Here is a 13,940-nt window from a genome sequence, read left to right as displayed (position 1 = left end):
ATACTGAAACTGTATTCCCCCGTCAAAAAAATTCCTTGTATTGCCCAGTCAGTTCATTCATATTTGAAGTGTGATATGTTCTGTTGCATAATATGCCATTATATTTATGCTATCAATATTGTGAGTAGCAATCACTAGCAAGTTTAAAATTGTACATTAGTTAGCTTAGTGACCCACTCAAATTCAAGATGCTTTCAGCAATCAAGAAAAAAAAAACTCAGTGGAAAGTTAACTATAAGCTATTTTTAAGTATGTGTGACTCAGAGGATTCAGGTAACTTATTCTATGTGAAATTCAAAACTGAAAAGGAAAACTTAAAGAAAGTTTATACAGGTCTGAAATCCTATATGTTTGTGTGACATTTGTCTCTAGAAACCCAAGCCATATGTTAAGTTTAGAATACCACTGGTTTTTCAGTATTTTATAACAATACTATTTTGAACAAAGAAAATAAAAAATAGTGCCAAAACTGCATGATTTGTGATCTAACTGCTGATTGGAATTCACTAGACTACAAATATCTCAGCAGGACTCATCTTAAACTACAAAAACAGCATTTGTAAAATACACCAAAGCCGAAAGTATTTAATGATGGATTCATTTCATTTTTGCAATAAATCTATTTATTTGTTTAATGAACAACAATGCTTATCCTGGGAAGCATATTATTCTTTTTTCCTCTGGCTCTAGAAATCTCTTCTAAGTCTTGTCAAAATGTATTTTTTCATTATCCCTCAAATGTAACCTTTGTTAGATTTCGTTAGGCAAACCTGCTTTTGAACAGCAAAGAAAAAAGTGTTGCTTGGTTTTAACTACTTTTTACTGCTCTCAGTTTTCAGTAATCACAATATAGTGAAGCCATGTTGTACAATATCCCCTTTTTATTCAGATATATGCCAAAGAAGTCCATATTCTTCCATGTGTGTGGACAGTTCCTAAAGGAAGAAAAAAATATCATTTGCTACCCCATGCCTTTATTTCAGTTTTCACTATATTTTTTCACCTGTTCCTTTTTTTAAAAAGCCAAGTAACCAATTTATTCTCCAGTGATCTCCACAGTCAGCAGGAGAAGATCCACTAAGAGCCATAAAATCTGCAGACAAGTTGGGAAGACAGGACAATGCCACATCATTTCTGATTATTTCACACACAAAAATAAAAGCCAATAATTTTACAATTGTTAACCAGTGAGCTCTATAGAAATTAATTGTATGGGGAAAAAAATAAAAATTGCATCTTCATATTTACATACTGAAGAATGACATTTCAGTGTGCAAGATAGAGCAGCTTCTTATGGATAAAATAGCCAGTTACATTATTCTATCATCAAACTAATAGCAGCTACCTTAGTTCCATGCAGAAGAAACAACTTTGTGTATCATTAAAGAGCAGGAAAGTTAGTATGGTCTTAAAATAGACTGATTGGCTAAGCACAGTCAGATCTATTTAGTATGTGATAATATTGTATATTATCAGAAAATAGAAAAGCTGTAGAAAAACTGGAAAATTGGGGGAGAAGGCAGCAGCCAAGGATACCATTTCCATATAGAATAGAATAACAGAGTTGGAAGGGACCTTGGAGGTTTTCTAGTCCAACCCCCTGCTTAAGCAGGAAACCCTACACCACTTCAGACAAATAGTTATCCAACATCTTCTTAAAAACTTCCAGTGTTGGAGCATTCAGAAATTCTGGAGGCAAGCTGGTCCACTGATTAATTGTTCTAACTGTCAGGAAATTTCTCCTTAGTTCTAAGTTGCTTCTCTCCTTGATTAGTTTCCATTGCTTCTAGTCCTACCCTCTGGTGCTTTGGAGAATATCTTGACTCTCTTTTCTTTGTGGCAGCCCCTGAGATATTGGAACACTGCTATCATTCTTCTTCTCCTGGTCCTTCTTTTCACCAGACTAGACATACCCAGTTCCAGCAACCATTCTTTATGTTTTAGCCTCCAGTCCCCTAATCTTTGTTGCTCTTTTCTGCATTCTTTCTAGAGTCTCAACATCTTTTTTATATCATGGAGACCAAAACTGAATGCAGTATTCCAAGTGTGGCCTTACCAAGGCATTATAAAGTGGTATTAACACTTCATGTGATCTTGATTCTAACCCTCTGTTTATGCAGCCTAGAACTGTGTTAACTTTTTTGGCAGCTGCAGCACACTGCTGGTTCATATTTAAATGATTTCCACTAGGACTCCAAGATCCCTCTCACAGTTACTACTATTGAGCAAGGTACCACATATACCTGTGCACAATGCACAATGTACCTGTGTATTTTGTATTTTGTTTTTCTTGCCTAAATGTAGAACCTTATTCAGTGGTGGGATTCAGCCAGTTCGCACCTATTTGGGAGAACCGGTTGTTAACTTTCTAAGCAGTTTGGAGAACCAGTTGTTGGAAGAAATCTTATTTTGTTTTTTTCCACTTTACAGGGCTAATCCTGTAAGGAAGACAGGAAGGAAACATTCTGGTGTTGTTTCTAGCCTCATCTTTATTGCCCTGCTTACAGAAACTGCCTCTCTGGTTAACCCTTCTTACATTGTAACAGCTAAGGCGAAGCGCCCATCGACGTGAGTGATGTTGAGTTGGCCACGCCCATATGGTCACATGACCACCGAGCCACGCCTACCCAGCTGGTTATTAGGGCAGAGAACCGTTTGTTAAATTATTTGAATCCCACCACTGACCTTACTATATAGTTACAAAGAAAACATCAATTCCTAAGGCATCAGGAATTGAGTGTGACTTAGACATTTTACTGCTTTAATGAAGAAGATGCCAATGCACAAAAGGGCCAGAATAAATGTTTTGTTCTTTAAGATGACCCAGTCTTTTTATCTTAAATGTTTAATTAGAAAGAAAAAGGTGAAAATTAGGTACCTTTTATTTGGCAAGTCAATCATGTAAAATGCACTTGTAATAATCACAGATTACTTTATGCAAAGATTTTCAAAAAACGATTGAAGAAGAAAAAGGTGATTTGAAAACTTTAACTTATTAATGGAGACTAGCCCAATCAATTTTAATAACTCCTATGTCTATCTATGTTCTTAAATGACAGGCGTATAACACAGAGAAAGTCAGCATTTAGTTTAATAAGTAAATTAAATAATAAAAAATGTAATTTAAGTGATAACATACGCCAGTAGTAAGTAAAACTCAAGGAAGTTAAGTTGCTTAGCACAGTAATATCAGAAATATTTTCAATGCTTGTTTAACAATATATATATATATTCTGATTTGTCATTTAAACTTTACTTAATATGGAGCTTCTATATGCAATATCCCCTAATAAATATAATTTAAATGCATACTTATATATGTAACAAAGCTTTTCAACATATGTATTTAACACGTTTCCCCAATATACTGGAAATATAGTGTTATATGTATTTTACTGCAAACTTATTCTAATTTAATTATTGGGATAGAATCTTTTTAAAATATATATATATATAACTAGAGAATTTTTAAAATGAAAATCACTATACATTATACTTTTTAATGCAAATTTTAAGTATATACTATCTTACATAATCTTTTGCAAACAAATCATGATATCTGTGCATTTTTTGCCTGGAGAAGAATCAATAGCACTAAATATATTCAATGCCATGTCACAATGGATTCCATTTTATTTAAGCTTTTATATCTGCTCTCATGGAAATCCATTTTGGATTTATTTTAAATATGAATTGTACATATCCTTGCATATCCTTGTCATGTCATCACTGTATGAGGTGCGTAACCAGAAATATATGAATATGTAACCTTATTGTTAATCTTAAATCATAAGTGCTTGCATTTTAAAAATAAAATTAACATCATGGATCTTATGATTTAGAATATGACAATTACACAAAAAGAGATGATAATTAAACAAAATCTTATTTTGAATTAACAGGTCAAAGTTGATAGTGAAACTTCCACTAGTTTACAATAAATTTTAAAGTAGACAGAAAGTAAATATTTAAAGTATTTAAAATATTCTGTTTTATGGGGAAACAGCAGCGGCTTCTCATTAAAATTCCTCAGAGATTATTAAATTGATAATGATTTCAAATAAATGAGAAAATTTTAAGAAATGATATAGCTATTTGTTTTCCTATATTAGTGTCACATTTCTGATCTTGACTGGATTAATTGGATAAACATTAGTTCTTGAAGGAAGTCCTCCTGCTTGAAATTCATTGTTCAACACCTAGTAGATTGAATAGAATACATTAGGTTAACGAGATATTAGTAAATATTATCTATTCATTGTAAGTGACACAGTTTTAAAAATCAGAAGCTTGAGCCGGTAAATTTATAAAAACCTTGCCTATTTACTTAATAGTTTGGATCATACAGTACTTGAAATTGGCTTGATTTAAAGTTTGAACCCATCTATTTTTGCTTAATATTATATATTAACCAGGCCAATAAATCTAACAAATTCAGAGAAATTAACCCCAGAATCTAGACACTTATGACTGACTATATCCTTATCTTACTGGAAACTAAATAAAAAAGTCTTTTATGACTGACTTAGCCATGACTAGTTGTACCTTGATCAAAGTCCAATAAATTAAGTGATCAATTGTCTTTCTTTCAGAAATATGACTCCTGAAAGGTGATAATAGACTTTTCATTCTTCAATTGATTTGCTTGCCACATAAAGCAACTGTTCTATATTCATGAGTTCACATTTAATGCAGGATCTCTTGCCAAATAATTTACAAAAGTAGTACTATATGCTCTATAATAAGGGGATCATGTCAGAGAGAAGTGGATTCTTTTGCATGCAGAATTGTGGGACCCTATGTTATTGCTACTGCAAAAAGTATTAAATAAAATACCAATGGAAATAAATATCTGTCCTTGGAAAATGGCCAAAAATCACAGTGGAAAATTTAGTAAGAACTGTACTTTCTCTCATCCTATTTTAAAGCTATTTTTGTATGACTCTTATTCTCTCATATACATTATATTAATCAGCTAAGAGTGGATCACTATATTGTAGTGCCACATTTTTATTTTATACATTTAATTCCATCTGTATATGAAACAAAATGCTTCCTAAATGGATTCACAGTTTGGTGACCTGAAAATGTTATTGCAAAGCCCATCATAATTGTCTTTTTGTATGCTTTCTTGTAATACTTGATATAGAATATGATTTATTAACTAAAACACGTGCGCCCTCTATCTAATTTTTAAGATAAGTACCAGTAGGTATGAAATGCCAATGTATAATTTTACTTGCAAGTGTCAGAATATTGACCAAGAAGAAGAAGTCATCTTTAGGAACTATGTTACAATCTCAAAAAGATTCTTCTACTTACCTCTGATGAAGAGCTCACATTCAGATCTTTCTTTGTATCATAAACAATTTCTGTAACTGGGAAGGAAGCGTGATCTCCTGCAAAACAGAAGGGAATATATACAATAATAGTGGTAGTGAACTAAAATGGTAGTCCATCTAAAATGACAGGAACTATGCACGTAGTCCTTAACTTACAGCAGTTCATTTAGTGACTATTCAAAGTTACAACAGCACTGAAAAAAGTGACTTATGACCATTTTTTACACTTAAAACCATTGCAGTATTCCCATGGTCATGTGATCAAAATTCAGACATTTGGCAATTTTCTTATATTAATGAAGTCACAACGTCCTGGGATCATAGTATAATCTTTTGCAAACTTTGACAAGCAAAATTAATGAGGAAGCCAGAGTCATTTAATAACTTGTGTTACTAACTTCATGACTGCAGTGATTCACTTAACAACTGTGACCAGAAAGGTCTAAAATCTTAACAAATGTCTCACTTAACAACAGAAATTTTGGACGCAATTGTGGTCAAAAGTCAAGGACTATCTGAACCTTGTTTCAGAAAGAAAAATAATTGAGAATTTCCTGAAAGCAAGCGGATAGCTTGTCATGGAACAAAATCTGTACATAGGTTCAGTTGATATTTTCTTAAAACTCTAGTAAGAAACTAAAAAAAGTGTTCAAGTGATTCATAAATGTTAATATCACAATGCTTTTTGTGAATCAATAAGGAGGATAACATTTTGTATTTTATTATGCTTAGGGGAGAAAAGATCAAAAGGTGGTAGCATATCTGGAAGCCATTTTATTTGTTTTTTGTGCAAAGACAACTGGGTATGAAAAGATCACTTGAAACTGGGGGAAAAGCAGTTTAGCTTAAGTATCTTTTTCAATTACTCTTCCCTTTCAGTTCCTCAAATGGGAAGAGATGATAAGAAGCCGACATGGAACCCCAAAATAAACAAGAATAAGACAAAACTCCAAATTTAGATATAGAGGTGGGGTGAGGGAGAGAAGAGAATAGGAGGAGGAGGTTTTGGCGGGAAGAAGGGGAGACAGAGGGAGTGTGAGAGGAGGGAGGAGGGTTTTTCAAGGCTGGGGAAAAAAGAGGTCTGAGAGGAGAGGAAATGGAGAAAGAGAGAGAGGGAGTGAGGAAATAGGAAAGATAGGAGAGGCTTCTGTGGAGCAGGCCTGAGGGAGAGAAGGGGATAGGATAGAGGAGGCTTCTGTGGGGAAAACATGAGGGAGAGAAGGGGATAGAAGAAGAAAGGCTTCTGTGGGGCAAGCAGAGGAATCCAGGAAGGAGCAGAGGCGGTGGATGGAGAGCTCAGTAGGCAATTCAAGAGGGGGAGACAGGAGAGAGAGAGAAAGGAAGAAGGGCCACATGACCAGCCACATGAATACCATCTCATCATATGACCCGTCGGCTGGGAAAAAGTTTGACCATCACCCCACCATGTGACCTGCCTGCTGAGAGGAGACTGACCACCATGACACTACATGACCCAGGCCAGTAGAAGTGCCTGAGCAAAGGACCAGTGTAGATCAGAGGTCATATCAAGAGGGCAAGGAGAACCCAGACTTCAGTGGCTCTTTTGGGGGTAGCGCTACATAGACATAAATCACAACTGGAAAATAACTCAGGATTCATACACTAAATTTGAATTATAGTTTCAAATGACAGATTTGTTGCTTCAAAACCAATGTTTTTTTTCACAAATTGTATAGAACAAATCTTGACTAGGTGTTATATGGTTTCAGAAAAAACTGTGCAATCTAGCAATAGAAATTACTCGGCTTGCATTCAACTACCATCACATATAGAGCAAAATGTATAAAAATAGCACCTATATAGTGATTTCTACATGTGCTTTGATCATACAACCCATCATCCATTCCTTTTTCAAGATACTGAGATATGCTATGAGTTTAGCAGTCCAGACTGTATTCTAAATGGGGAAACAAATGCAAACTTGAAGCTGGTTTCTGTGTGTCAGACCTGGAAGCCAGCTTTCTATCCTTGGGCCTTCAGGCTTCAGGTCTGCCACAAATCTTACTGTGGAAAATTGGGAGGGGGGATTGTATAGAGCGAAGAAGATATTTTGTCATAATAAAATTCTTTGTAGAAAGTCAAGGCCGTTGTGCCCTGCAGCTGCCCTGAGAAGAATGAGGAGATGTCAACTGTTCCGGAGGGTGCCTGATTGGAGGTGTGATGGACACGTGGGAGAGGGGCAAGGTCTTGAACTTAATTTGGGTGTGAAAAACCCGGAAGCTCTCAGATTCGGGTTTTCACAGATGTGCCAATATGACATCTCTAATAAAGTTTAGCTTTGAGGAAATTCAAGCCTCGGAGTTTGATTTTGTTGGGGGTGTTACTTGGAACCCTGTAGAAGACACTGTGCTTCTCTCTGCATACGACTTGGATCCTGGGCCTATATCTAATTTTCAGTTAGTTTCCTTTGTGACAATTTGCCTGGAAATATCTTTTTAAAGAGGGTATTAACTGTCAGTTTTAACCTATCTAGTCCATGTTTTTAAATGAAATTTCTTTACTTTATTTCTTTAGGAAGTAATTCAGATAACTCACTTTTTTGTTACTCACTAGAATATATTGTAAAAAACCAAGATCCATTTCTTCATTTTATTTTAACTTCTCAAGTCATTCAGTTAAAAGTTTCATTGTTCTAGGACTGATATATCTGAGTTTTAAAAACCCATGCCCACTAAATAATAGGACAGCTGCACAATTGAAGCTTCAGTCCTTTTTTTACTGTATGTATGTACAATGCACATTAAAGAGATGTGGCTTCAATTATCTTCATGCCTGCAATCTTGACATCATTTTCCTAACACAGACACGCACTTGGATGCTCTGATGGCAGCAAAGCTAGCAGCTATCTGGATTTTTGCAGCCCAGGTTTATTAACCTATATTAAGTTCATTTCTGTTTGGGTTCCAAACCAGAGTAAAGTGGACTAGCTACTGTATCTCTTTGCTACCATCTGACAATTGCCACAATTTTTTCAGGTCAGAAATGGTAGCCCAATACTTTTTTAAGGAAAGCTAATATTTGCCTACTTTCTGGCCACCAAAGTACAACAGGGCTCAATTTAAAATGCATATATGAAGTTCTATAGAGAACTTTCAGAGGGACACGGTGGCTCAGTGGCTAAGACGCTGAACTTGTCGATCGAAAGGTTGGCAGTTCAGCGGTTCGAATCCCTAGTGCCACGTAACAGGGTGAGCTTCCATTACTTGTCCCAGCTTCTGCCAATCTAGCAATTTGAAAGCACCTAAAAAATGGAAGTAAAAAAATAGGGACCACCTTTGGTGGGAAGGTAACAGTGTTCCATGCGCCTTTGGTGTGTAGTCATGCTGGCTACAAGACCACAGAGACGTCTTCGGACAGCTCTGGCTCCTCGGCTTTGAAATGGAGAAGAGCACCGCCCCCTAGAGTCGGGAACGACTAGTACATATGTGTGAGGGGAACCTTTACTTTACCTAAAGAACTTTCTTTTTTTCATTTAAAGGTTACTTACGTGGCATTTGCTCTGCACTGTAGCCATAGTTTTCCTTTCCACTGTGACTCACAGTTTCCAAATTTCTACCTTTTTCTTTCTTCCATGAAATCTTTCTAGAAAATAAAAATACCTGATATTGGCAACCAAATCATTTATGATGTATGAATAAGTAGAAGACACTCTCCTCAGGCTGTGAGCCTTGCAGCTTATCAAACAAGGTTGATACTGTAGAACAAGGGTTCTACAGCAAGGTGGGTTCATTTTCCCTTCCTCCTCTCCCCATTTCTGGAACATTCAGCTAAAGCCCTTAGACTTAAGCAATTGCTCTAATTTGGAAGAAAACACTTCTGGTGTACTGATTCTCTTTTCTTATGATTGAGGTTTGTACAAAACAAATATTGGTCAATATCAGATTGCCAGTCATATCTAGCTTTGTTAAATAAAAGGTAGCAAAACATTTTCCTTTCTGAAAAAGACTAGTTTTATTGAAACCTAAGGAAACAACCAATGAATATGCTAGAATAGGAAATGTATTTCTTTGTCAGGATATGTATTTGTAAGAAGTTGGCAGAGGTTTAAGGAAAGGCTTAGCTGAATATGAGTTGCACAACTTTAGAGAAACCATTGTGTTCCTTCCTCTAGAAATCTGGAATTCACTTTGAAACATAGGTTGGAGTTACTATTGTGAACTTCCGCCTAATTTTAATTGTATAACTTTAGGGAGGTAAGTGTGTCCCTCCCTCTAGAAATCTGATGGGGAATCAATCCATATCAACCCATTACTTGGAGTTGTTACTGTGAACTTCCACCTAAAGTCCAATGTTCGTATCTGTAAAAGGCAAGTGTGATGTATATTATAATATTTGTATTTTGCCAGAATTATGAATAAGGCATTTAAACAGCATCCAAATCCAATGCCTACAGTAAATCAACTGCTGGCTGTTTTTGCTATAGCAGAAAAGTCTTTAGAAAATTAGATCTAGCCCAACAGTACAAGCATTTAGCAATTGATGATACTAGAGCAGATATCCAGACTATCATCACCCATCGTGGGGTATTCTGAATGGAGAATCTTCAGTTAGGGTTCTCTGTAACCCCTGTAATATTCCAATGCTTCATAAAGATTCTACCTTCTGGAATCTCAGGTATTCTGTCACACTTTGATGTTGCTTGATTATTGGATCAACAATGGAGAAAGTTTAGTTGCTACTAAACTTCAGGAGGTTCTGCACCATTTTGACAATTGTGGAATTAACCAAGTTACATTTTTTAGAATGAGTTATCTTAAAGAATCATCCTTTTCAAATGCAGCCAGCTAAATTTACTGAAGAATTTACAGCCAACAGGAGATGACTCTAATCATTCTTTGTGACCTTGAATGTCTATCAGTTCAACCTAAAAGCCATTCATGGAAGGGTTCTCCCTAACCAGATGGACTAAGAGAGAAGGGATGTTATGTATGCTAAGTGCAGGTTAGGCTTACTGCAACTCATCCAGTTCTGAAAAAGCTTTAGATGGACATGTCTATTTTATCAGCAATCTTAGCAATTTATTAATGAAGTATAGAATGGAGTCTCTGTGTGTTACTTAAATTGTTCCATTACAATAATCCATAAAAACACAGGTTGATTTGGTTTTTCTCTTTCTTAGCTTTTTAAAAATTTGTATTTTCAAATGTTTATCTCAGTAAAAACAATGAAAAAGAAAAAGAATTATTAACCATAATTCTGGGATAAGCTTTCTTCCTTCCTTTGAGAGCAAAAAAAGGAAGGTTTCAATGCAGATGCATCTAAAAACTAAAGCCATTGGAAATCTTCCAGAAAGAGGTGTTAAACATCCAGGATTCTTAATTTTGGTGTCTTAATTAATAACAATGAACATTTCTTTCATTTTTAAAATTGAAAACCCCAGGGTGTTCTAACATATCATTTAGCTTTCATCTCTGCAAGTGATTAAAACTCATTTTGCTAATTTGGAAACAATTTGTTATCAAGCATTGCCTTTCAAGAGATTGTTTTCAAAGTTCTTAGAAAAGCACATGATGTAACCTAATTTGCTTGGCAGTTGCACTCAGTGCACCACTTTCCACCTGTCTCAGTTTCAGATCTCTTTCTGTAACAGACATTCTATACTAAAAGCCCATGGAATAGAAGCATTAGTGCAGTGAGCTGCTTTGGTACACAGTGACCTCTTGTGGTATATGTATTGAGAATTAAACATGACGGCTTAAAAAAAGAAAGGCTGGCTACAAAACAGATGCTTTCTGAACCCCTGCATTGAAATTTCCATTTAGAGCATTTCTGAAAATTGTATTCTTTTTCACCATTTTTGAAGAGTGCAAAACCTTGTCTTAACTGTGATTATGTAAGAAAACATAGCTATCGTCAATTATTTTATAATCAGCCAAATAAGGAGTGGTTATTCTTCTGTGATCATAAGTTGCATTTACATTTTAGGGTGGGGATGACAACCACAAAATGCATGCCATTTTATGAATTGTCCTATTAAACAAGCTACTTGCTCCATGGGTCCCTGAAGCCATTTTACGTGGTCTCAGCATCTGCTTTAAGATTGGAAACATGTAGAAACTGTCAAATCAGACCCCCACAAAATAATAAAGTCAAACAGTATGGTTCGGAGATTTGGGGATGAAAAAAAAATATTGTTGTGAGACCAAGAATCTGTATTTAGTTCAATCAGGGAAGATGAGAAAATTGGTTTATAGCATGGGCTGAAATTATCCAAAACCATATAAAACTCTTGTTTTAAATTTATTTTATATCTGTTGCTGATTTAAACATGGTACCTAGATCAAAGATTAGCCATTGTTTTCTCTATGTATGATACTTTACACTTTCTCCTTTTCTCTCTTTTGTTTCCCATCTTCTTTGCCTATGATGAACTTTTAAGAACTCAAAAGCTTGCTCACTACTGAGTAACTTTTCATTAGACTAATAATACTGCTCTAACATTGATTATGGCATCTGTCTTCTAGTCAATATGATTTTCAATGGCAACTGAAGCATGCAAGTTTATATCATGGCAAAAATTGTGTTCAGGATAAAAGGCAAAATTTAAAACTGGAACAGCTAAGGACAACTGTCTCAGTTTAATTGGCAACTAGATGAAGGCAACTTCATGAGACTAAAGCATGAAAAAGATTGCTGGGGCACATTTGTCCTGTAGTGAAAAAAAGGTTCACATATTCAAAAGATTGAGGCCATCATACATTGGGAAATCATACAGATTTCATCTCATTGCAGTTTACTGGTATTATCACTTTCTATGTTGGGTTTTGGTTGTTTGTATTAATGTTAATTGTGATCTTAAGCAAATACAATATATGTTTTAGCATCAATAAGGGAATTAAAAATGATAATTGTCTTATTACCTTAGCTCACTTTGATAGTTGGACTCTGGAAAAATAAAAAGATAAATTTTAGAATATAGCAAACAAGTATGACAACTTACTAGGAAAGAAAAATCTAATGTTTTCATAATGCTGATCTCGTTAAAAAAAGATTGATTCAGGATCTAATGAAATGATTTGCAGGATATACTTTCACTGAAATGAAAGTGAATTATCATTGTGCAGGAACCAACAGCTTTCCATTCATAAATCATGCATCTAGTACCAAAGTATACGTTCTGTTTATTATTAACAAAAAACCTACTCTCTAATGAAATTGCAAATATGAATTGCAATCTGATTCACCTATGCATGGAGTGCCAGTTTTGGTGGATTCAGTACCCTATCTCTGCTTCCTCCCATATTGCTGTAATCCAATCATCGCTGTAGATGCCAGACTGTAATACAAACTGACTCTTGCACTTCAAGTCCACTCCTCAATTTTGACTACCTGGAAGCTCACGCTTCCTTGCTGGCAAGCCATAATGATGCCTTTAGCAAAATGAAGGAGGCACAAAACATGAAATTGTGTGAAGGACAGATCTCAAATTCAGCATTGCAGAACAACTTCTGTTCGAAATGAATACAATGGCCACATTGTGAGATACCTAGTTCTTAAAGATCAGGTTTTTTTTTCTTCAGGTGTTGCTGGTATCCCAGTGTAATATACTGACTAGAACAGGGGTCCCCAACCCCGGGCTGTGGTCCACTACCAGGCCGCACCTGTTCAAAACTGGGCCACAGGAAAGATGGCCAAGCGCAGGTGTGAAGCTCCACTCACATGAGTGGTGGGCAAGTACGCACGCCAAACCTCCACTTGTGTGAGTGGAGGAACCTACATGTTCCTCCATACATGTTTGTGTACATGTATTTGCCCGCCACTCGTGTGAATGGAGCTTCACATGCGTGCTTGCCCATCTCTCCAACAGCTCAGTTTTGAATAGGCTGCAGCCTGGTAATGGGTCATGGCCCAGGGGTTGGGGACCCCTGAACTAGGAACTGAAAAGATTTAGTTTCCTTTCTAACTTCAATTATGGAAGCTTGGAATATATTAACTCAACCTATTTCACAACCTATTTCTGTTACTTTACAGAAAAACTGAAGGAAACTATTTTATTCAGATTGCCTTGAACTGTTAAAATAATGGCTTTATATCAAATAAACAAGCAAAGAAATAACACATCTGAAGTTACTTATTCCAATTTATTGAAGGTTTGATGTGTAAACAATTACATGCATTTAAGTGTATTATTTTGCGAATCTAATTATGTTTTTTCCCTTTACAAATTATCCACAGCTTGATTTTATTTTGCAGAAAATATAAAAGCAGAGAAACATTTTTTTCAGATAAACAAACAGGGAATGTTTCTGGCATAAAATTAACAGATTTAGATTTGTCTATTTAAAATTAAAGTTTAAAATACAAAGCCAGTTCCAGAAGGCCCACATACCTTTCCTTCTTTTGCAGCAACATATAATAAGGAGAATAATAAGGATCAGAAGGAGTAAAAGAGCAACTGACAACACAACAGCTAAAATTATAGTTCGGATTCGCCAATCTTCATTATCACATCCTACTAAATAAAAATTAAGCAATGTTAAACAGTACAATTAATTAGCATGAACATTTTAAAATGTTCCTAATTATTTTAATGAGTTCTATGAAGTCATTCTTAATTTATCTCAATTTTTAATTAGT

General features: G+C 35.4%; 1 protein-coding gene across 2 annotated transcripts in view; it reads right to left on the bottom strand.

Moving 5' to 3' along the window:
• Positions 1–3,094: 3,094 nt before the first annotated feature.
• Positions 3,095–13,940, bottom strand: part of IGSF5 (immunoglobulin superfamily member 5) — a 34,407-nt gene continuing 23,561 nt past the window's right edge. The window contains exons 4-8 of one of the 2 annotated variants that reach the window (XM_058185887.1): positions 13,693–13,818; positions 12,224–12,248; positions 8,851–8,945; positions 5,323–5,399; positions 3,095–4,199 (exon numbers count right to left, since the gene is read on the bottom strand). In XM_058185887.1, coding sequence (XP_058041870.1) covers positions 4,104–4,199; positions 5,323–5,399; positions 8,851–8,945; positions 12,224–12,248; positions 13,693–13,818 — 419 coding nt within the window. In that variant the 3' untranslated portion in view covers positions 3,095–4,103. The remainder of the gene's footprint in view (positions 4,200–5,322; positions 5,400–8,850; positions 8,946–12,223; positions 12,249–13,692; positions 13,819–13,940) is intronic. The other variant, XM_058185888.1, reaches the window with a different exon arrangement.

Source organism: Ahaetulla prasina, chromosome 5 (genome assembly GCF_028640845.1).
Source record: "Ahaetulla prasina isolate Xishuangbanna chromosome 5, ASM2864084v1, whole genome shotgun sequence".
In the NCBI taxonomy this organism is placed as follows: domain Eukaryota; kingdom Metazoa; phylum Chordata; class Lepidosauria; order Squamata; family Colubridae; genus Ahaetulla; species Ahaetulla prasina.
The sequence above is the reverse complement of the archived record's forward strand: the minus strand, read 5'-3'. Positions and strand labels throughout refer to the sequence as shown.